The sequence below is a fragment of the Astyanax mexicanus genome, chromosome 8 (genome assembly GCF_023375975.1).
Source record: "Astyanax mexicanus isolate ESR-SI-001 chromosome 8, AstMex3_surface, whole genome shotgun sequence".
NCBI lineage: Eukaryota > Metazoa > Chordata > Actinopteri > Characiformes > Acestrorhamphidae > Astyanax > Astyanax mexicanus.
The window spans coordinates 56,960,614-56,984,752 of NC_064415.1; the positions used below are offsets into that span (position 1 = coordinate 56,960,614).

Genomic DNA, 24,139 nt, shown 5'->3' on the forward strand with positions numbered 1-24,139 from the left:
TTGCATGTATTGGAACAACACAAAAACTGATATACTTTCACTCAAAACACACAGAATAATAAAAAAGATACAGAGCTTTCAGACCTCAAATAATGCAAAGAAAACGAGTTTACATTCATAGATTTTCAGAGTTCAGAAATCAGTATTTGATGGAATAACCATGGTTTTTAATCACAGTTTTCTTCTCCACCAGTCTTACACACTAGTTTTGGATTAAGGCCACTCCTGGTGCAAGCAGTTTAATATATATATATATATATATATATATATATATATATATATATATATATATATATATATATATATATATATATATATATATATACATGCCACCCCAGTTATATATAAATTACTTACACCACTTGAAATACAAGAATCTTATTTTTTGCCGATTTTTAGTTAACTCTAATCTAATCTAATTTAATCTAATCTAATATGTTTATAAAATAGAAAAACAATAATACCAATAATAATTTAATTTAAATGTAATATATTAAAAATGGACACAATTAACACATTTAATAATACAAAAAAACGCCTAGTCACAAAGCTGCATTTCTCCTCGGTGTTCCGGGCGCACTCTTCTTCGATTGGCCGAGCGCGGGTGGATGGTTGCAGGAGAGCCAATCAGAGCGCAGATCGGTGGAGCAGCGCTGAGCAGGAGGCTGGGGAGGGGGGGTCCGGCCGGTCTGTAAATGAAAGCAGGAGGAGGAGGAGGAGAGAGAGGAGCGGACACGGAGGGATGTAAAGATGGCAGAGCTGCAAATGTTACTGGAGGAGGAAATCCCGGCTGGGAAGAGAGCCCTGCTGGAGAGCTACCAGAACCTGTCGAGGGTTGCGGAATACTGCGAGAACAATTATGTGCAGGTAAGAACTGGGGCATTTTTGAGCGCGTGTGTGTGTGCGCGAGCGTGTGTGTGTTGTAAATGTGTGTGTGTGTGTGTGTGTGTGTGTGTGTGTTCGGTTATTGTCCGTGTAACACAGAACGCTGATGTGGTCTTAATTCATCACACGCGCGCGCGAGGAGCCGCGTGCAGCACACTGCGGGTCATATATATGATGTTATAATGTGTTTTGCATCGAAACAGACGCGCTCGAGCCTCAAATACGGGATGGTGGAGTAACACCCTCTCCCTCAGCCTGCATGCATTCAGTCAGTCTGCCTATCTATACACACACACACACACACTAACACACACACACACACACACGCAGCAGCTACAAAGCTACCCGGAGGGTGTGTCTGTCATTTCTGCCATGCATTCAAGCACAGTGTACTAAATTGCATTAAAAGGAGGTTAAATGAGTGATTGCAACAGTGATGTATGGGCGAAAATCGTTTTTTTCACATGGATGCAATAGGAGGATGTGATAGGCACGCTCCATTTGCATGCAGCAAGCTATAAGGATTGGTGCTGCAAGTCATAGCACGAGCTCGTCTGTGCATGGCAAACGAGCCTTGGCTTTAGAACCACCTCTGAGACAGATAGGAGCAAATTCAGCTCATCAAAAATGCAAAAAAAAATTGGTCACATCTCAATGCATGATTGATTTATTCCCATGGGGACTGCTTTTGTGGATCACTGGGTGAGATGGATGCAGTGAGATGGAGATTTACCTGGGAGAATATATATGTAGTGACTTGTATATGGGTGTATATAGAGCTAGCATATATATATGTATATATATATATATATATATATATATATATATATATATATATATATATATATATATATATATATATAGGTATTGTACTGATACTGATCCCAGTGGTAAGTATCAGTATCTGTACAATACCAGACAGAATCACTTGAACGAATATTGAAAATAGTTGGTGGTGGGGTTCAATTCCAGGTCTGGGTGACTGAATAAGAGTCCTTGGCCAAGACTCCTAATACCATGTAGGCCTACCTCTATAACAAGAATAACCAAAAAATAACCAAAAATATAAAGAATTGATAGTTCGCAATTGTGTGTATAAAATAAAATTACTTTTTTTGAGTTCACATTTATTTATCTAACTAGTCCCTAGTGAAGCCACTAAAAAAAAAAGATAAAAATGAGTCAATGAATTTTAAAGTACCATTGCCAGTGTTGGCCAGCATTGCTTGGTCCTTTTTCAGAATACAATATATACGTCATCAAGTTATCAGATCAGATATATAATTTTTTATAATTTATATTATATTCGATGTTATATAACATATACAATATTTTATATTGACACACCTGTATTTAAAATGTTAAAAAAATTGAATCAGATATATTAGTACATGTTTGGAGAGGATTTTGGAGGAGCCTGTTATATTTAAATCGCAGACATTTGTTTGGTCTGATCTTGATTGTTAAAGTGAGTGTGAGGCTGTAGATGCAGATGGCAAGAGATTTTAAGATCTCAAAAAACCTGAACAATTAGATAATAAGCTGTTCACAGTCTGAGAACTAATTGTGAAGTAGATAACATTTAAAAGAGCTACCATCATGGCCATAGCAATATAAGCCCCAGCAGACGGCAAGATGTGGAAGACCGCAAGTCTCCAAAAGTCCTAAAATGTCATCACAGGCCCACAGGTGGCTTTTTAATACAATTAACAAATTAAAGTACAGCATCCACCATCACAGAGAGGCCAAACTAGATTTCCATGGAAGAAAAAAACGAGAAAAAACGCTGATGTGAAATCACTGCTGTAAAAATCAAGTAATTCTATAGTAGGGGTGGGAATCGATTACTATCTCACGATTCGATTCGATTCCGATTTTGGGGGCCACGATTCGATTCAAAATCGATTTTTGATTCAAAACGATTTGAATTATAAATATTTCTGCTTCTGGCTTATGAATCGTATTGAAAAAAAACCCTCCATAATATACACTGGTCCTGGAGCAAGTAATGTGTTACAAAAACAATAAAATGTGCAGGAATGTGGGTCCTCAGTGACAGAGGAATCACTGGGATATCACAATGACGTTAATGAACAATAAATACATAAATAAATAACACTGCTTTATTACCAGGCTACTAGCGGTGGTGTGTAGGTGACGCTGCTGGGCTGATGTGATGATAGCACTGGAGCGCTAAAGTTCAGGAGCAGCTGCTGATTAACTAGTTAATTTAAGGTCGTTGTATTTCTTCAGAAAGGGGGCAGGAGGTGGAGAAATTAATTCATATTGTCCATTCCTTAATTCCTCTGTGATGAGGAGCTGAAATTAGCTCTGATTAGCTTATTGTTATTTTTCCGTTCCGCCTTAAATGCTGCAGCCCGCTGCCACCTGTAGCGTTATTTAAGGTGGAACTGGAAAGTTAGCTAGTTAGCTAGCTAACAGTTACTGAAACTAACTACTAGCGATCTTTTTTATGCTTGTTATGAAGCATTCTGCCATAAAACATTGAAACTACACGTTAATCTAAGGTAATATAGTGCTTGTTCTGCCATCTTACCGGTGATTCTCAAACACCTACGCTCTGTGTGTGTCTGGAAGATCTCCAAAGGGACAAGCGCTATCCCCAGGGTTGCCAGGTCCAACAAAAATACCCAGCCCAAAATCAGTCTAAAACCCGCCCCTCAGAATCGATTTTGGGACATTTTAAATCGATTCTGAATCGTAGTAAATGAGAATCAAGATTCTTATGTGAATCGATTTTTTGGCACACCTCTATTCTATAGATAATGTAATCTGCTGCAAAGCTGTGTCATCACCGATCTGTAGCCAGGGTTTCGCTGTCGAGGATGCCCAGCCGTGTCGTAATCTGGATTACACCCGTCTGGATTGGAAACAGCCGAAGGAGGCTTACCTGTGACCCCCCCTTCTCCTGCTGTCTGGGAATCATTCAAGTTATGCAATCAGATGTTTCGCAAAGTCATTAGAGCCGTTTACACCTGGTCACTTCATGTGACTAGTATTTAAATGTATGGTGATAAGATTTCAGACACATGTAAAAAATTACTGTGTGGGACAAAGTGCTGTCTGGGACAAAATATGCAAATTGGCTCAAACTCCAGCAATTAGGGGTGTGCCATATATATTGTATCGTACGCAAAAATATCACCAACATTTTTCAATATAGTGAACAATATATTATACCCTAAAATATCGTGCCATATCACCCACCCCTAATTATCACATCAGGGTACTACTTTTTTGCAAAAGTTTTTAGCGAAAGAAAAATTCACACTGTTCTCCCATTTGTTATTTCTCATTAAATATCTAGTAGAGACAGATTATATATGTCCAGTATCATTTATTTTACTGTAATTCTATAATATATAATACCTTTATACACAATGGTCATACAAAGAGCTTTACAAATGAGAATATACAAAGAGAATAACAATAAAAATAAAATAAGAATCAAGCATGAATAAAAAATGGATATAAAAATAAAATAAGAATAAAGCATGATTAAAACTTAATTCAGACATAATTAAAACAATATATTTAAAAGAAGGAAAATTAACAAAATGAATTGGAATAAAAGTGCAGTTACAATAAAGGTGTGCAAAGCTGCCATTTCTAATCATATAATTTTGGTTCTTATGTAATTCTTGTGGTTTTATAATCATAATCCATTTTTTTACAGTAATTTCACAGTGTTTGTTCAGCCTGGGTCTCTTTAATTGTACACTATACAGTTTGTCACGAGAGAGTGAGATGAATGTACTGTCTGATACTGGTGCCCGGAGAACACACAGCTCATTAAGGAGTGTGTTAACCCACTGACCCAGAGCCTGTCATCTCTGAGTGGCCTGCTTGGCACCAACCGTAAAATCAAGGACTTAAACTCTGATCTGTTCACTATTCTCACTTATACTGGGTCTAAAATGAGGAAAAGTGCTGAATATCTAACAAAACCCAGCTAATTTAACAAAGTGCAGTGTATTTTAATAGCATATGTTTTATATACAGAAGAAAATTGGTGCAGGATTCAGGTTCGGGTTTGTTCTGATGGATTTTTGTAACTTCAGTAATTACAGCTCCAGGTCACAAAGTTTATGAGCGGACGCTAATTGGATTGCTGTCCAAGTCACATTTGATTAAATAGTAAATTGTATTATGGTCAAAGGTTAACTGCTTCACTGAAAATGCAATGCTTCCGCTCACAAAACGCAGGTGTGGTTAATTGTGATTATAACGGATATTGATTTTCTTGTGATGTGTATACGTCTGTGTCAGTGGCGGTACAGTTTAGACTATTTAATTTGGATGTAGCTATACAGTATCATTTAAATGTGACTAGAAAGTGAGTTAAAACATTAAATAAAATATTAGCTTGTGGCTAGTGGTTAGCTTTGGGGTTCACACATTAGCGCCTGGCAGGTTTGCATCACTAGTTTGGCTAGTTTGTTGGAATGGGGTAAAATATTAGTGTGTATTGAATGTTTTGGCTTAATGGCGATGACACTAATTCATGGCTAGTTTGTTAATCTAATGTATTTTACTAAAAAACAGTTTTACACTATAAAGCACTAGCATCACTGATGCTATAAGCTAATTGCTTGGCTAGCTGATGCTAAAGATAAAGGTAGAGCATGTTTAAAAGGTTTATAACTGGAGCTAAAAACAATAAAAAGTGATGTCTGCAGTACTGAAACATTTGATATAGTTCTGTGTTGAGGACATAAGTACATATTTCAGTATAGGGTTGTCACGATACCAAAATTTTGACTTCGATACCGATACCAACTGTAGTATCACGATTCTCGATACCAAAACGATACTTGGAAGAAAAAAAAACAATAAAAATATCTGAACATAAAATGTTTATTTTTGACTGAACTGGATTGAACACTGAACAATCGGTGCAAACGTTTTTATTCTAAAATGAAACATTTGTACAAAAAACAAGTTTCGTTATTATAACCTTAACTATAACATAATTATCTAAACACTTCCTAAAAACTAAAACTAAAACCAGAGGTAATGGTAGCCTGACTATGTGAACCTGACGGGCGGGCAGAAGTTAAGTTCTGAATAAGGAAAATAAAGAGACAGAAGAACATTACAATGTTATGTTCATTTTAACACTCACTGCTCCGTTTTATTAATCAACCGTTTACCGTTTTTAATAAGCCCATGTTCAGTGTAACGATCAAGCAGGCTACGTGCCTGACCACAGATTTGCGATGGAAACGCGAAAACGTGAACATCTTGAGTTCATGTTTCACAGCCAATGGGATAATGGAGAAATAGAGAAAACCGCGGGTCCAAAACAAAACTCCTGCACACTCCTCTCCGTGTTAATGTGATTTACTAGCAGTCGCTAGTAAATCTTAGTAAAGCTACAGACAGAGTGTATCTTGACTAACTCCACTAACCTGTCGACTTCTCAGCTCTTTGTAGAGATCAGGGTGCTTGTCTGCTAAATGAGCGAAATATGATCAGAATTATGTTAAATAACACTGTAACATAGAAGCATAGAACTATTATTTAATTAAAATGATTTTTAAGAACAGCTAAACACAGTGCTGCAGGTCAAACGCGGAGGCGTTCACGTGCGAGAGAGAGACACAGAGAAAGAGTGAGAGAGTGAGAGAGCGAGAGTGAGAGAGATTTGCGTGTTCTGATGTGAGCTACTCACAGGTAAAGGTTCTCTTTGATCTCCTCGTGCTCATATTCTAGTCCCATACATAATTCTGCAGCTCCCTCAGTGTTTTCTGTCGTATTTTGCGGCTAGCGCGAGCGCTTACAACTAACACCGCGGAGCGCGAGGTGCCGCCGCCCTTGTGCCGAATCCGCTACTGAATCCGACTCCCGCTTCGCGGACAGAATCGGCACAACACCCCCCGCTGTACAACTGCGGGAGTGAAAACAGCGCTAATAAAGTAGTTTAGTTTCACTTTCAGTTTTCGTTATTTTATTTAAAAATAAAAATATCAATAAAAAACAGATGCCTACATCTCAGACTATTTTCCCACACTTCACTCCTCGCGCCCGTTTTGTCCACAAGTCGCGGACGAGAGACATCTGTTATTTTAGCCGTCGCCATTCTACACTCGCTGCTGCTCTGCTGGCTTGCGCGTGAATCGATTCATTTGTTCAGAACACTAAGTTTATCTGAATCCTGCCACACCGACTGCTGCGGTGTGAATCAGTTTTCTTATGAACTGAATCAAATCGCGCCTACTAATTTGACTCATTTGAAGCTAGTGACTGGGCTATATACAGTATCGAAAGCATCGAACGCTAAAGAACCGAATCGTTTGTGATGACGTAGTATCGAAAAAGAATCGAACCTTCGGTACACCGTGCAACTCTATTTCAGTATAAATCTGATCTGACATTTATAAACAGTGATTTTACTCAGTTGCTTCATATGAACCCATTCATGTTGGACTCACTTTAAGTGCGTATTCTCCTCTATAGAGATTCTCTGGCATGGCGTTGCTAGTTCTTGTGTGTTTATTTCTGCCGTGTTCTCGTGAAACATTGTGTTTTTGGTAAGCAGCTAGGCGATTTCTCACAGCAAAACATATTAGCTTTTGGATAAGTTTAATAATATATGGCTATACTAAATATTTTTGATGTTGTATTAAAAATTGTTACACCATTTAAGAGAAATGCTATTTTCAGTTTTAGAGAGTGTCATTGCTCCAGATTGAATTGAATCTAAAAAGAAGTAGTTGGGATTTTTACCAGTGTTACCAGTGACTCATTCCTTAGCATACCAGTATTCTTCAGAATACAGTATCTATAATTCCTATTGGAGGTTCACTGTGGTTTGTGTTATCAGATGGTATTAAATTGTTCAAGTATAACTCTTTTTAGGCTTTTGTAAAATGTCTAATATTAGATTTACTAACAGTTTGTCTGAGTGAAACACTTTGTTCTTTCACCAGAAAAGCTGAAGAGCCTAAATATAGATCTGAAAGCAACTGAGGCCAGTTTTTATACATTTAGATTAGTCCTAAACCTGGACTGAAATATGTTTTCATTGATGATCAGTGTTGAGAGTGAGAGATGTAAGGAGCTTTCCTCACCTTCACAGCTTCTTGAATGTCAGTGCCTCTTTATCATCTCAAAGTAACAGACACTGCTTAAAATACCCTCATTTTATCAGTTCCGTTTAAGTATTTCAGAAGTTCAAACAGCTTATTTTCAAAGCACACAGTTTCTGCTGGCATGATTCATGTTGGTGTTATCTCTTCTTTGGATTCTGACGTTCTCTTGACGTTTTCTGCTCCTGTGAGTGGATTTAAAGGGATATCTCTTATTCTTTTCATTCTTTCTTTTTCTCTCTCTCTTTGCTCTCAGGCCCAGGATAAGAAGAAAGCCCTGGAGGAAACCAAAGCCTACACCACCCAGTCTCTGGCCAGCGTGGCCTACCAGATCAATGCCTTAGCCAACAACGTGCTGCAGCTGCTGGACATTCAGGCTTCACAGCTGCGCCGGATGGAGTCCTCCATCAACCACATCTCCCAGGTCAGCCTGCCGCTGACGCCTTGCCAGCGCCACCACAACAAGCTTTTTGGTTGTTCCTCAGAAACAAACGCTGGGATGCTGCTCTGCATCCCCTATTGAAAACACTGTGTTTGGATAGTGCCTGTTAATAAAATTGACCAAACTAAAGCAAATGAAGCTGCTATTGGCTAGTACTTGTAGATAGCCCTAGCAAGAAATAAAACATCTACATATGTATGTTAAAGAAATGTATATAAGCTATGCATCAGCAAGATATGATTTAAAACAAGGCTTTTGGTTGGAAACACACACAGGCTTTAAACAACCTGCCTGGCCTTTGGTGTGATAACTAGAGAGTGCGCACCAGATCATATGTAATGCATTTTATTTTTTAGGCAAAATTATTTTTTGCGAAACAAATTAACATTTAGGAAAAAGTTCTAGTTTGTCCTCTTCTTCATGTGTCGCGGTCAACACATGCAATAGTCAGAGTATTTTGGGATTTACTGTGCATACTGTTAGATTTTTTTTATTTTATTGTACATTACATCACAGGCTTCACATTTGTAGTGGTCAGATGAGATGTTGTGGTTAGAGACATTATCCTCTGTAAAGCACAGCATTATAATCACAAGGCTAGTAAAAAGTCTACATCATGTAGCTCCGGCACATCACAGCGATTATTAACAAACCCTCAGAACGAGCTCAGTGCTCTGTCAGGGCCTGTTTTATTTCTGCCCACATTGGGTGTATGTGGTAGATCTGTTTCCTCTGTCCTCTCTGCGCGCACACAAGCGCACTATTTTTACACAGCGTCGCATTTCATAATGCAAGAAGTGGCACCTGCAGCCGCTCGCTATAGATATCGGTAGAGAAGCTGATAAACTGCTGCTGAAACCAGTAATATTAGTAAACCCAAAACAAGATGCGGCGACTAAGCAATGTTCACCTCGTATGTCTGCAGCTATAACTCTTTTATAACTCCTGTAACTCTTACAGAAAAACCTACAGAAAAGTTTCATTTAGCGAGTTTCTCTAAATCCTTTCAGTTTGGTATTACACCAAAAAGCGATATGTAGTTTATGCAGCACAGAAACAGACCCCAAAGCGTAAATGAATTCTAAAGTGTGTCTATGGCCTGTTATTTATGCAATAATTACATAATGTTCCTAGAAAATTATCCTTTAATGTCATTATTAAGGGATGGTCAGACAAATCAAGGCCAATACCGGTAAACATAAAGCAACAAGGAGATCAAAAAACAGTTGAAAAACGGCAAGGCAATATCACAGGGCAGGTAAAAAATATCTAAAATCAGTAAATAGAAAAGCAAGGTTAAAATGAGAGAGAAACACAGGTAATGGAAAAACACATTGTACAAAGAGAAACTGTCAATTACTCAGCACAGACTGAGACCAAATCAGCACCTTTTATAGGGCTAAACCATGTGGCTAGTACTCAGGTGATCTACTCCCTGTAAGTGTCATGTGCAAAATCGCAGTATCGTGATATCATCGTTACCGCGGGCAACGTTTTCTGATAATATTGTATCGTGAGATGCCCTGTGATTTACGCTCCTAATCATAAAGCAGTAGAACTGGAGTTTAGTGCACCATTTTATTGCATATTGAAAGTTTGCTATGTTGTCTCTTACAGACTGTGGACATCCACAAGGAGAAAGTCGCAAGACGAGAGATTGGGATTCTCACCACCAACAAGAACACGTCCCGAACCCACAAGATCATCGCCCCCGGAAATATGGAGCGGCCAGTTCGCTACATCAGAAAGCCCATCGACTACACCCTGCTGGACGACGTGGGCCACGGTGTTAAAGTGAGTACCTCATTCGCGGGGAGTGAAAACCCAATGCCCCTGCCAGTCAGCAAAAATTTGAGGTTTGTTTTTTTAACAAATACCCTTTAACAAATTAAAGTCCAGATTAGCGAACAAAACATATAAATACTTATTATTACTCATAAATATAATTATGACATTAGATCAGGCAGTGTCACATTAACATTTCCCCCCCTACAAAATATGTCTGAAATTCATTTTGAGCTCAGAATGATATTTCAATTTCAGAGGTTTTCAATTTAGTAAAATTAAAGAAACTAATTTTTCATCTTTGTGGGGTACCTCAAGGTTCTGTACTTGGCCTGTTTATATTTCAGTACTTCCTAGATTTGTATTTATAAAAACAGTCAGTAAACTATTTGCATGTTCTTAGAATAGGTTCAGACTTTAGCTAATAGATTTTTAACATTATTACTGATTTAAATTAATTTGTGCTGGGTTAATTATTATACTAGTGCCATTACATTACACTTAATTTGTTATGTAGTCAATCTACGTTATGAGACAAATTGAATTAGATTATTAATTGAACGATAGAAACCAGTTCTCCTTTTTGAAAGGAGAATAAATTAACGTTTCATGGACACAAATGTCTAATTAAACAGCATTCTCGAAAACAATCAGGACTTCCAGAGAATTGGAGTGACATTCATTTGTTTATCTCTTAATTTTATTTCCAATAAACTCTGGCCTCTCTCTCTCTCTGTCTCTCTCTCTCTCTCAGTCTCTCTCTCTCTCCTCTTGCCTCGTAGCTCTGTGAGGACTTGGTGCTTTGTCATGCTGTGTTTATAATTAAAAGGTCTTTTGTGTCGCTCCTCTTCCCCCACTCGTCTTCATTAAGTAGAAGTAATGAGTAAACATGTGTCTCTTCTCTTTCTCACACGCATGCTATCAGTGGCTAAAGGCTAAGGTAAGTGCACTATTGCATGACTTAATGCTTTAAGGTTGAGGAATATTTGTTACATCAGCTTTATTTGCTTTAAAACATGTAGTCTTGTAAATATTGATATATTTATTAGTTTTATATATTATTTAAAAAAATATTTAAATAAAGGCACAACTACACAGTGAGCTGCATTTAGTCACAGCCACAAGATCGCAGATGCAAAGTGGCAATAGGTGGGGTCCAAGCAACAACTTGATTTTTTTGGCACTCTCTATTGACATACATTTCACACATTTGGCAAGCTATTTTAGCATTATATTATGGGAAATTATACAAGTTGTGGTTATTATTTGCAAATGAATCGTAACTGTTGCACTAACAGATTTAAAATGTATGTTTTTTTAATACACATAAATGCTTCTTAATTTATATATTATTTATTTAATGACTAATTATTAATATATATATATATATATTTATTTTTTATTTTTTTTCCCATTTTCTCCCCAATTTACAAGGCCATTTAACCAACTCACTCTTTAGGACTCCCCCTATCACTAGTGAAGCCCCAACACAACAGGAAGGTGAAGACTAGCACACGCCTCCTCCGATATATGTTAAGTCAAACTCCGCCTCTTTTTGAACATTGCCGAGTAGCATCACAGCGCTAACGCTCAGAGGAGAATGCAGCGACTCGGTTCTGGGAGCTGATGGCAAGCTGCATGACCGGGATTCGAACTAACAATCCCTCGAGCTTAACTGTATTTATGGTTTTTTTCAGAAACTTATTACTTATGTTTGTGCTAAATTTAGTCTCAATGAGGCTACATACTGTATTTTGCACATATATTCCAACAGATTAAAAAAAAACTCCCACATGGTTTGATTGACATGCTTCTTTGAATTCAAAGTAATTTTGACATTTATTTGCCATCTACAATGAAATGCACGGGGGAGGGGGGGGGGTTAAGGTTCTAGGACACAAAACGAAAAGCAAATAACAAATTTGAATACCAGCAGGTAATGGGTCAGGGGGCCTGTTTTTAGGCTATGCGTAGAATGCCCTATTTAAAACAGCCTTATTTGGAGCTGCCATATTTGTTTTCTGAAATAAAAGGGTGTCCTGTAGCCTTTCACTCACCCTGCAGTTTCAAGGCCAGTATAGAAATTAGATTAGTGAAAACCCATTGTAGTGTGCCATATAGAACCGATGTTACATCCATATATCATGTTATTTCCTTGGTGAAGAAATCTTCTTTATTTTTTTATTTTTTATTTTTTTCAGCAAGGGAACAGCCAACCTGCCAGAGCTAGTGGAGGAACTTTATCAAGGACCAATCCACCAACACAGAAACCACCAAGCCCACCCATGGCAGGGCGGGGCACACTGGGGTAAATCATTTTTCATGATTGCACTTTAAATAAACTTCTCAGGATGTGAATTATTTAATGTCCTTATATGTCATATTTCTCATTATTTTATTGTAATTAGATTTCTTTATGTGTATAACCTTTTGTTTATAACTGTGCGTGTGTCTGTACGTGTCCCTCTCAGACGAAACACACCCTACAAGACTCTGGAACCCGTCAAGCCTCCAGTGGTGCCAAACGACTACATGACCAGTCCAGCTCGGCTGGGCGGTCAGAACAGCCCGGGGCGCACAGCCTCCCTCAACCAGAGACCCAGAACACACAGGTACTTGAGAAAATAATTATATTAAAACACGAGCAATCTGTGATATTTCCAACTCTGACTGTTGATGAACAGTTTACCTGAGAGCAGAGCAAGTCAATGTATTTGAAAGATATATATATTACATTACATTACATTTGGCAGACGCTTTTGTCCAAAGCGACTTACAATAGTCAAGTACAATGTAAAATAAGTTTAAAGGTAAAACAACTTTGGATAGGGATAAAAGGAGGTCAAAGGGGAATAATAGGATAGAGGAGTGAAGGAGGGGAAGAAGGAAATGAGGTTAGAAGTAGTTAGTGTGTTAGAGGTGTTAGGAGAGTAAGTGCTCTTTGAAGAGCTCTGTCTTCAGGAGTTTATTATTAAAGATAGTGAGAGATTCTCCTGATCTGGTAGTAGAAGGTAGTTAGTTAGAGGTGTTAGGAGAGTAAGTGCTCTTTGAAGAGCTCTGTCTTCAGGAGTTTATTAAAGATAGTGAGAGATTCTCCTGATCTGGTAGTAGAAGGTAGTTAGTTAGAGGTGTTAGGAGAGTAAGTGCTCTTTGAAGAGCTCTGTCTTCAGGAGTTTATTAAAGATAGTGAGAGATTCTCCTGATCTGGTAGTGGAAGGTAGTTTGTTCCACCATTGGGGAACTCTGTATGAGAACAGTCTGGATTGCTTTGTGTGAATGTTTGTTTGGCAAAGCGAGGCGACGTTCATTGGAGGAGCGCAGCGGCCGGGAGGTGGCGTAAGTCTTCAGGAGCGAGTGCAGGTAGGAAGGAGCTGTTCTGTATCACCTTGTAGGCGATTGTAAGAGTTTTGAATTTGATGCGAGCATCAACTGGTAGCCAATGGAGCTCAATGAGCAGCGGGGTGACATGTGCCCGTTTTGGCTGGTTGAAGACCAGACGTGCTGCTGCGTTCTGGATCATTTGGAGTGGTTTTACTACACAGGCCGGGAGGCCAGTTAGCAGGGCATTGCAGTAGTCGAGGCGTGAGATGACGACCGCTTGCACCAGGAGTTGGGTGGCCTGTTGCGTCAAGAACGGTCTAATTTTTCGGATGTTATAGAGCGCAAAGCGGCAGGACCGAGCAACTGAGGCCACATGGTGCGTGAAGGAGAGTTGGTCATCAACCAGAACACCCAGGTTCCTAGCAACCTTTGTCGGTGAGAGAGAGAGAGAGTCGATACTTATAGAGAATTTGTGTTGAAAAGATGGTTTTGCTGGTATAACCAGAAGTTCAGTCTTTGAGAGATTTAATTGAAGGTGATGCTCCTTCATCCATGAGGATATCCGTGCAGAGACAGCTGATTTAGTTGTTACAATGTTTGACACTACCACCACCAAGTTTCAAAGCTCTATTTAGAGATGTGTGAGAGTTGTTGATATGGTCTGTTACAGCCACCAATGAGATTCAGTTAATTCAGTTAAGTGTGAATTATATGACATTTGCACAGAACTTGTTAAACACACACACCACAAAAATGTTTATTATTTCCTACAAAAATATTAGAACAGCAAATATGAAGAAATATTGAAATTATACTTAAAACATAGGTTTTCATAAGTCTCTTATTTTGAGCTTTTGTATTGTGTCTCTTGTCTCACATATGTCTATATTTGTGACCTTGTTGTATTGTACACTTAGTGTCTATCTCATTCTTATATGTATTTTAGTCAATTATCGCTTTGTGTTTTTTGCTGTACTTGACTTACCTAATTGATTTAAAATGTATGTTTTTTAATGTAAAAGCAAATGCTTTTTTATTTATATATTATTTCTGGGTTTTGTCCTAGAGTTATTACAAATGTTTGTGCCAAATTTAGTCTTAACCACGCAACATATGTTGCATATATTCCAACAGAGTGAAAAAAGCTCCCACATGGGTTGAATGATGTGCTACATTGAATTCAATGTATTGAGGACAATTATTTGCGATCTGCATCCAAATGTACAGTCAAAAGTCCCAGAACACCCTTTTATTTCAGAAATGAAAGGGAAAAAAAATCAAGATTATTTCCAAAAATCATGCTATAGTAATAACAGCTTATATCTGAGCATTAGTATTGTGCTAAATGCAGGTCTAAATACAAATCATGCCCCAGACTGTGTGAAGATTATGAAGAATATTTAATAGATTTCTTCATACTGTTTCAGACATGATTATCTATAAACACGGACACTTCAGCAGTGCAGTATGGATGCATGCAGTCATAACATCCTGTGAGAGATCTGGCACTGGCTCAGACAGTTCTCTGGGTTATGGCAGAGCGGTGGCCATGAATTCCATTCACTGCTGTCTTCCGTCTCCCTGTGGGCCTTTTCAGCCCAGTGAAAGAGAGAGGAAGTCAATATGGTCTGAGTGAACAGTGGACCTTCCCGGCCCCCTGATTACAGACTGCTGTGCTAAAAAACGACAAAATGCTAGCAGCTTTTAATGAGTGATGGACACTAGATTAAAAACGAAAGCAACAAATGTTTACATCTTTATAGCCCCTCACAACGAATTAACAATTAAAAACAGTATTTTATAGCACTGATGAGACACTGATTCACTTTTTATACTCTTGCAGTGGAAGCAGTGGGGGCAGCGGTGGTCGAGAGAACAGCGGGAACAGCATGGGCATCCCTCTGGCCGTTCCAACACCCTCCCCTCCCAGTATGGCACCAGGTGAGCAAACTAAGAACGCTAATAATGCAGAGGCACATTTAGCTGGCTTAAATATATACTATATTTTTCCCACTGTAAGGTGCACTTAAAATCCTTTAATTTTACTAAAAATCAACAGTGAACCTTATAATCCGGTGCGCCTTATGTACCAATTTTACCAGACAGGTTATAAGGAGCAGTTAAGCCACTCACACATCTTAAGTACAGCATTAAACAGATGAGTTTCAGTGAAGTTTCTTCATCACCAAGGCTGGAGCAGTATTAGCATTATCCGCTAACCGCACTGCTAGCTCTTTCATTACCGGAACACTAGGGTTCCCAGTGTAGCTCTGACAGATGGCATTTACTAGCGCTAAGCACTGCTAACTATGGTTAATATTGTAAATCTAAGCCTACTTTAAATAAACAAAAGCACTTAACTCACTCAAATAATCAGTTTTCAGGAGCGAAATCTGGGTAGATTAACATCCAGCGCTCGTTCGACTTTAAAAGAAAATGTTTTTTTAAGAATGGCGACACCCCTGTTCCTTACTAGTGTCACTTAAAATGCGACTTATAATCCAATGTGCCTACTGTATGAAAATACACCAGAAAGAAGACATTCATTGGTAGAGCGCCTTATAATTCTGTGCACTTTATAGTCTGTAAAATACGGTAATTTGATTTCCTTCGATGATAGCACAGTTACCAATTTGATTCTCATCAAATTGAGTATAAGTGACATTCTTAGCTGTTATGTTGCTTTTCACAGCGCTGTCTCTTAACCTGTCATTGCTAATCACAGTTGTAGCTGTATGATGTGTAATTTAGTCTGTTTCTCTGACTCTAAACCTCATTTTGTTGCAGTGGTTCCTCCAGGTCCAGGTCTAGGCCCAGTTCCGATGTCCCAGTTCGGCACCATCTCTCGGCAGATCTCCAGGCACAACTCCTCCACCACCTCCTCCTCTGCCTCCATGGTGTCGGCCACGGGCACATACCGCCGAGCCCCCTCCAGCTCCTCCCAGTTCTCTGTGCCCCAGCCGCACCTCAACGGGGGTCCCACATTCCCCCAGAACACAGGTGAGAGCCTCTACACTCCAGCTTTTCTTTTTTTATATAGAAACAAATTATTTCCTCACATTTTTCTCCAAGATTTGCTTCCTAGTTATCCCACCCATTCAGCTGTTAGTCAGCTGTGTATCACAAGCAATGCCTCAACACAGCCCTCAATGAGGTTAAGGTCTGGACTCTGTGGTGAACTCTCTTAATCCATGTGTGAAAATTATGAATTTATCATTTAATCATCTTCAGTAAACAACAGAAAAAGCCATTTCTGCTTTCCTTGCTTTCCTGCTTTAACTGTTCTTAGATCAGAAGTGCAAGCAGCTTTAAGTGTCTAGCGCATGCTAACCTTTTGCACTGTATTTGTTGTGTGTCGTTGTGTGCTATGTTTGTGTTTGCATATATGTTTGGTCGTGTGTGTGTGTGTGTGTGTGTGTGTGTCCTTTCTGCTGTGTGTGGCTCCAGCGCCTGTGCCCCAGCCGCCTCCTCCCATGGTGCAGCTAACACCCCAGATTCCTCTAACTGGCTTTGTGGCCAGAGTTCAGGAGAACAGTGAGTATTCTGCATTTGCCACGACACACAGCTGCAACACACACACACACACACACACACACTCACGCACACACTCTACTACATACTTCTGCTTTAATCTCACTCTTTTCATCTCTGCCAGTGTCTGCACCACACCTGTGAAAACAGCTCAAACAGCTTTGCCTGCTGTAGTTAGATGTCTTTTACTGCTGGACACTCCTTATTATCTCTAATCGGTCAAACAGAAGATCATCTTTGGCTTCAGATACGTTTACTTGATTTTTCAGGTCTTATTTGTCTTAAAACTATCTTAGAATAGATGTTGCTTTAATTTTTTTTACTTGAGTTTAATACTGAACATTATAAAATATAAATGCATCAAGTATTTTTAATAAAACTGTCACAAGAACAGATGCAAATACCAATCAAACAATTTATTATCAAAGGGGTAAAGCTTACAAGGGTAGTCAGAGACAGGCAGGGTCAGTAACAGACTGGCAGCCATAAACAATAAACAACATACCAGAGTGTAGAAGGCAAAAAGGGGTCATACACGAGAAATCCAACTTAAAAAAAAAGGCTAGGCATCATAGAAGAGCTAGTAAACTAGGTTTAATACTTTCCAAGTGGCTACTGAAAAAAAGGGATATTTATATAAGCACAGGACAGGTGAGAGCAATCAGAAGTTCGGAGAGTGTGAACGCCGTAGCATGCTGGGAGTTGGAGTCTTTAATATGTGTATAAGAGTCCAGAGCAGGCAAACTGATAAATAAATAAATAAAAATGTTAAAAAAAAGGATAAATAAAATATAAGATCAGCCTGATCAGCACTTTGATCAGTACATTAGTTGACAGTTTTGCTACAAAAGTAGCTTTTATTTTACATTTAAAAAATATTTAGTTTTTTTTTATTTGTTCAGGGGGTCAGTTGATGTTAGTTTCTCCCCTAAAACTAACTTCCAACTAACAAGAAACACAACACAAAAAGACATTCTGTGTTTATGAATACACATACTGAATATAAATATACATACTGAGTGTTTTATCAACTGAATCTTTTCTCTAGTATCAGACAGCCCCTCCCCTCCGCCGCCACCGCTGCCTGAGGACACGCCCCTGTTTGAGGATCCAGCTCCGCCCCCTCCCCCTCCTCCTGTGGACTACGAGGAAGAGGACGGTGCTATGGTCCATTATAATGACCCTTACGCTGACGGGGACCCTCACTGGGCCCCCAAGTCCTACATAGAGAAGGGTATGAGTGTTTCCTGCTCACGTAAAGCAATAGTTCTTTAAAAAATGTGGTATTGGTGAGGTGTGCTCCTTTAGCACACCTCCTTGTCTATTTTAGCATTCTTTTGCGTACCAGTCAATTGCGCATGATTGATTTAGCTCGATTTAGCTCGAAATGTGCAAAAGGCATGTACTGCTCTGACTTTGGCGCGCTGACATATTGACAGTGCGGTGCTTTTACATTCCTCAGCAGAGAATACTGATGTGCATGTTCATGCTGTGAAGATACACCAGCAGCTCATTTACAGGAACAGAAATGTTATTTTATTTTTTATTCTCTTTATTGTTGATGTAAAAGCTGGATTTAGGCACGGCGCTCTTGCATGGGTAAGATAGGATTGGGCGTCTGACTCTTGACTGTTGTCAGGGTTTTAATCAGCCAGTGGCTCACCTGAATTTTCAACCGCTACCAAGATAAAACCATGCCAGAAATTTACCCAAGCTTTTTTAATGGCTCATGTGTGTAAAATAAGTCCATAAATCTGAGTGTTTTTTAGCAACATTAGCCTAGCATCTCCTGTAGTAAGCTAAACAAGCACACATGCCACACACCTTTACGTTGATTGACTGCATCTGGGCTCAGCAATAAACCTTTGTTGTCTTATTTCTCCTGAAAAAAAAGTATATTGGATAATTGGATTTTCTTTGTTTAGTGGTGGCAATCTACGACTACACCAAGGACAAGGACGACGAGCTTTCGTTCATGGAGGGCGCCATCATCTACATCATTAAGAAGAACGACGATGGCTGGTTCGAAGGCGTGTGCAACGGCGTGACCGGTCTATTCCCCGGCAATTACGTGGAATCCATCATGCACTACGCCGACTAGCGCTGACCGCTAACCATCGCAAACAAACATTTCAAGTGCATTAGGATATGACCGAATGTTTGTTTACTTTGTCTAAGCACCGACGTATTTAAGTATTTGCTATGCGCAACAAGTCGAGGAACTGATTGAACACAAAGGCGAATGCGGAAAGAGCAGCAGCGGAACGTCTTCGCTTCTTTCTAGCTAGGTCTTTTTTTTTGTTCTATATTTTGTACATACGGTACTGTACGAAGCTGCCTGTAGATCGTTAACTAGTGTGTGTGTGTGTGTGTGTTTTCATGTGTGTTTCGTCAGTGTAGCGAGGCCAGTCTTTGCAGTATGCCAACTTGTCGGCTAGGGCTTGTTTTTATTCGGAACCGCTCGTTGTAATTTTTTCCGTAATTTACTGCCAAACTCTTCCCTTGTGTCGGGGAAGACGTGTTTTGAATGTTGTTTCTAAAACGTGAATCACGCCTGGCTGAAGATTAGGCGAAAAAAAAAACTGGAAAAACGATCATTGTGATTTTTGTTTTTTTCCATTTTGCCTTCAGTGATTGCCTACACTGTAATTGACATGTTCCACCTTCGTTGCTCTGGCTCGACCAGGGCGGAGGAAGGGTGCAGTATTACTTGGAGTTTACTCTTCAGATTGTCTTGTTTATGTAGCCTGAGGGAAGAATTTGGTGAAAAAAAATCAAATATACAGTTTTCCACTTTCCCAAAAAAATGAAGTTGATCAGGTTTTGTGGTCTAGATTTAGCTTGTTTAGCTTAGCGCTGGAGCTAACAAGCATTGGAAATTAATAGTCACCCACATCTTTAATGTGAAAAATCTGTCTCCCCATTGAAAATACATTATACAGCTTATTAATTAATGTGTTGCAGTTATGTTAGCGTTTATAGTTCACAGTAGTTCATACTGTAACCTAAACTACACTGACGGGTTTGCACCACCTTTACCCTCTCAGACCTGAACTATCGCTGTCTCTAATATACTACTATACAATTTCAATTGCATTGGAAGCCTGTGTTATATTCTATATCATTTTATATCATAAACCACCCCTAAACAGTAAAAAAAATACATGGTTAATCACGTTAAATTAGTCAACCAAAAAATTGGTTGGTCTGGCACAGCGGATAACAACACCCCCTGTCAGTGAGCTACCACATCATTTGGAAGACTGGGGTTCAATTCCTGCTCTGGGTGATTGAAAGCTTTGTTACACCAATAAAAGTCCTTGGGCAAGACTCCTAACACTACTCTACTCTGGATAAAAGTGTCAGATAAATGCCATAAATGTAAATAAATGAACTAAAGAGACTTTAATTTGGACACCAAACATTTATTGCTGGTCAACTACATTTAGTGCGAGTGGTGAACTGTCTACACTTGATTTATTTGCTGAACTGTTCTTTTCAGGCTGTGTTTATCAGACAGTAACACTGTTAAATGAGAGAATGCTGTGTTCCTCATGGTTCCAGTTGGAGCCATTTTCTTACTCAACTACTGAGAAATGATCATCGGCTGAACAGCTGGCCTCTAGGCCTGGGCGACAGGATGATGGAATTGACAAGTAGTCAGATGGAGATGATTCAGAGGCGATAATGACAGTTTTGAGAAACAGAACTGACGGAGAACAAGTGAATTTAGAGTGATTTTACTCTCCGCAGTTTGATAAATGACAAACTCCCACAAATGAACTTGTGTACAGTAGGATTTATTGTTGCATTGTGGGTTTCTCTGTCAGGGGACGCAATTGTCATGCAACAAGTGAAAAACAAGCAATTGAGGTGAAGTTAGCAGGACCTCAGTATGTTTTTGATGTCGCCCAGGGCTACTGTCCACAAATGTGAAATCTCATCACTTAATCACTTCCATTTCACATCACATATTGATTTCATCACATGTTGTTTTTCATGTTGACTGATTTTGCTCATTTTAAGTCACTTTAATTTATACTTTGTGTCCAAAAGTATCCAGACACTTGCTCCTCTCTAACACTGCTTTAAAAAAACAGGTGGGATTTGAGTCTATTTGGCCGCGAGATCAATCATTTAATGCCTAATATTGTTAAAAGGTCTGTTCTGAGTAATTTTTGTTTATTTGAGCTCAAGCTAACACTCGTTGTTTTAAGAAACCATCAGGCAAGCAGAAGCACAGTTTAGCTACTGTATTTATCGGACTATAAGGTGCAGTGGATTATAAGGCACACTAAGGCTGGGTGCAGCAGCATTAGCAATAGCTAACAGCGCTACATTGAGGAACCCTGAGTGTTCCAGTAAGTCAGGGTGATATCAGCTAGCCGTTTATCCCACGTAGGTTGTTTTAACACATTAAACATGCAGACTACAGTCCGATATACCCACCTCTAAACAGCGAAGAAGCGCTGAAGAAGAGCTAGCACTCGTTAGCTGCCCGGTTAGCAGGTAATGCTAGTACTGCTTCAGCCTTAGAGCTGGAGAAACTTGACTGAAACTCCTTACTGGTGGAATTTATACATATGGATTACAAGGCGAATTGATGATTTTGGTGAAAATTAAAGGATGATTTTAAGTGTGCCTTATAGTGCGAAAAATACTTCAGCAATTTATGCTAATTCTAGACTGCCTCTCCACTCATACAGTAACTAAGCACTGATATATGACTACTGAGTACAGAAGAATGTAAACGTGGATGATTTTCTGATATTATATTCAGAGTAGCGTAAGCTTAGCGATGTAGCTGACAGGAATGCTATGCCTGTGTAATTTCCTATGTCCGAACCTGCTGATTGGATGGGGTGTCTGGACACTTTTGAACATATACTGGTCACTTTAAAGCAGTTCAGAATGCGCACTGATCACTGTATAGAAACAGTATTGATTTCTGATCACTGTACTGAAGCAGAGGCAGCAGCCCAGGCACCGCTCTGTGTCTCAGGTGCTGTTTGAAGGCTGATTAGCTGTGTGAAGGTTTTTATTTAGGTTTATTTATTTATTCAAGTGAAACATGTGAGAATGTATCTCACTGAGAACTGTCCGAACCATGACCAGTCAATGTCAGTCATTGCAAGGCCTTGTCTTTAGACGTGCAGATGATGCGCAGTCTAAATGTCCTTCCCCAAGGTGCTCAGCAATGAATTTATCTCTCATCATCTTGTATATAATCTGTTTTCTCAATTTCTGTACAGTCTTTTTTATAATAAAGCACTGTCCTGTATACCGTGGTGCTTGTGTGTTCATTTCAATGTACTTTTAACAAAGCAAGCAAATGCCTGGGTATAAGAGCAGATTCCGCTTACTGGCCACTTTATTAGAAACACCTACATTGTGCTTCAATTTACTGGCCACTTTATTAGAAACACTTACATTTTGCTTCCACTCACTGGCCACTTTATTGGAAACACCTACATCGTGCTTAAACTCGCTGGCCAATTTTTTAGAAACATCTACATTGTACTTTAACTTACTTTCCACTTTATTAGAAACATTTACTTGTGCTTCCACTAACATTTTTAGAAACACCTACATTGTGCGTTCACTTACTGGCCACATTATTAGAAACACCTACATTGTGCTTCCACTTACTGGCCACTTTATTAAAAACACTTACATTGTGCTAAAATTCACTGGCCACTTTATTAGAAACACCTACATTATGCTTAAATTCACTGGCCACTTTATTAGAAACACCTACACGTTGCTTGATCTCACTGGCCACTTTATTAGAAACACCTACATTGTGCTTCAATTTAATGGCCACTTTATTAGAAACACCTATCTTCTTGAACTTTCACTCTTTGGCCACTTTTTTAGAAACACCTACGTTGTGCTTGATTTCACTGGCCACTTTATTAGAAACACCTAAATTGTGCTTCAAGTCACTTATGGCCACTTTATTAGAAACTCCTACATTGTGCTTGATCTCACTGGCCACTTTATTAGAAACACCTACATTGTGCTTCAATTTAATGGCCACTTTATTAGAAACACCTAAATTGTGCTTCTTATCACTGGCCACTTTATTAGAAACACCTATCTTCTTGAGCTTTCACTCTTTGGCCACTTTATTAGAAACACCTACATTGTGCTTCCACTCACTGGCCACTTTATTAGAAACTCCTACATTGTGCTGGATCTCACTGGCCACTTTATTAAAAACACCTAACTTATGCTTCTAAGCACTAGCCAATTTATTAGAAACACCTTAATTGTGCTTCTACCTACTTTCCACTTTATTAGAAACTCCTACATTGTGCTTGATCTCACTTGCCACTTTATTAGAAACACCTACATTGTGCTTGATCTCACTGGCCACTTTATTAGAAACACCTACATTGTGATTGATCTCACTGGTCACTTTATTAAAAACACCTACATTGTGCTTCTTAGCACTGGCCACTTTATCAGAAACACCTAACTTATGCTTCTAAGCACTGGTCAATTTACAACCCCTGGCAAAAAGTATGGAATCACCAGTCTTGGATGAGCACTCCTTCAGACATTTCATTCTGTAAAACAAACTCTGATCAAAAACATGATACAATAATAAGGTCATTCCAAAGTGCAACTTGTTGGCTTTCAGGAACACTCAAAGAAATGAAGAAAAAACATTGTGGAAGTCAGTGAATGTTACTTTTATTGACCAACCACAGGGAAAAAAATATGGAATCACTCAATTCTGAGGAAAAAAGTATGGAATCATGAAAAACAGATAAACAAAAGATGATTCAAAATACATCACTAGTATTTAGTTGCACCACCTTTGGCTTTTATAACGGCTTTCAGTCTCTGAGGCATGGACTTGATGAGTGACAAACAGTATTCTGCATCAATTTGGTGCCAACTCTCTTTGATAGCAGTTGCCAGATCAGCTTTGCAGGTCGGAGCCTTCTTGTGGACCATTTTTTTCAATTTCCACCACAGGTTTTCAATTGGGTTGAGATCTGGACTATTTGCAGGCCATGACATTGACTGAATGTGTCTTTCTCCAAGGAATGCC

The 24,139-nt window shown here is 39.1% G+C and overlaps 1 protein-coding gene across 4 annotated transcripts; it reads left to right on the plus strand.

Moving 5' to 3' along the window:
- Positions 1–696: 696 nt before the first annotated feature.
- On the plus strand, positions 697–22,357 carry abi1b (abl-interactor 1b). Of its 4 annotated transcripts, XM_022677795.2 has the most exons (11): positions 697–867; positions 8,254–8,421; positions 10,057–10,233; positions 11,150–11,164; positions 12,426–12,532; positions 12,696–12,836; positions 15,389–15,486; positions 16,333–16,545; positions 16,993–17,079; positions 18,125–18,310; positions 19,002–22,357. In XM_022677795.2, exons 1-11 carry the CDS (start codon positions 751–753, stop codon positions 19,175–19,177), a joined length of 1,485 nt encoding a protein of 494 aa, XP_022533516.1. In that variant the 5' UTR covers positions 697–750; the 3' UTR covers positions 19,178–22,357. The 4 variants fall into 4 exon arrangements, with proteins under 4 accessions (XP_022533516.1, XP_022533518.1, XP_022533517.1 ...); XM_022677797.2 differs by lacking the exon at positions 16,993–17,079; XM_022677796.2 differs by lacking the exon at positions 11,150–11,164.
- Positions 22,358–24,139: the final 1,782 nt, after the last annotated feature.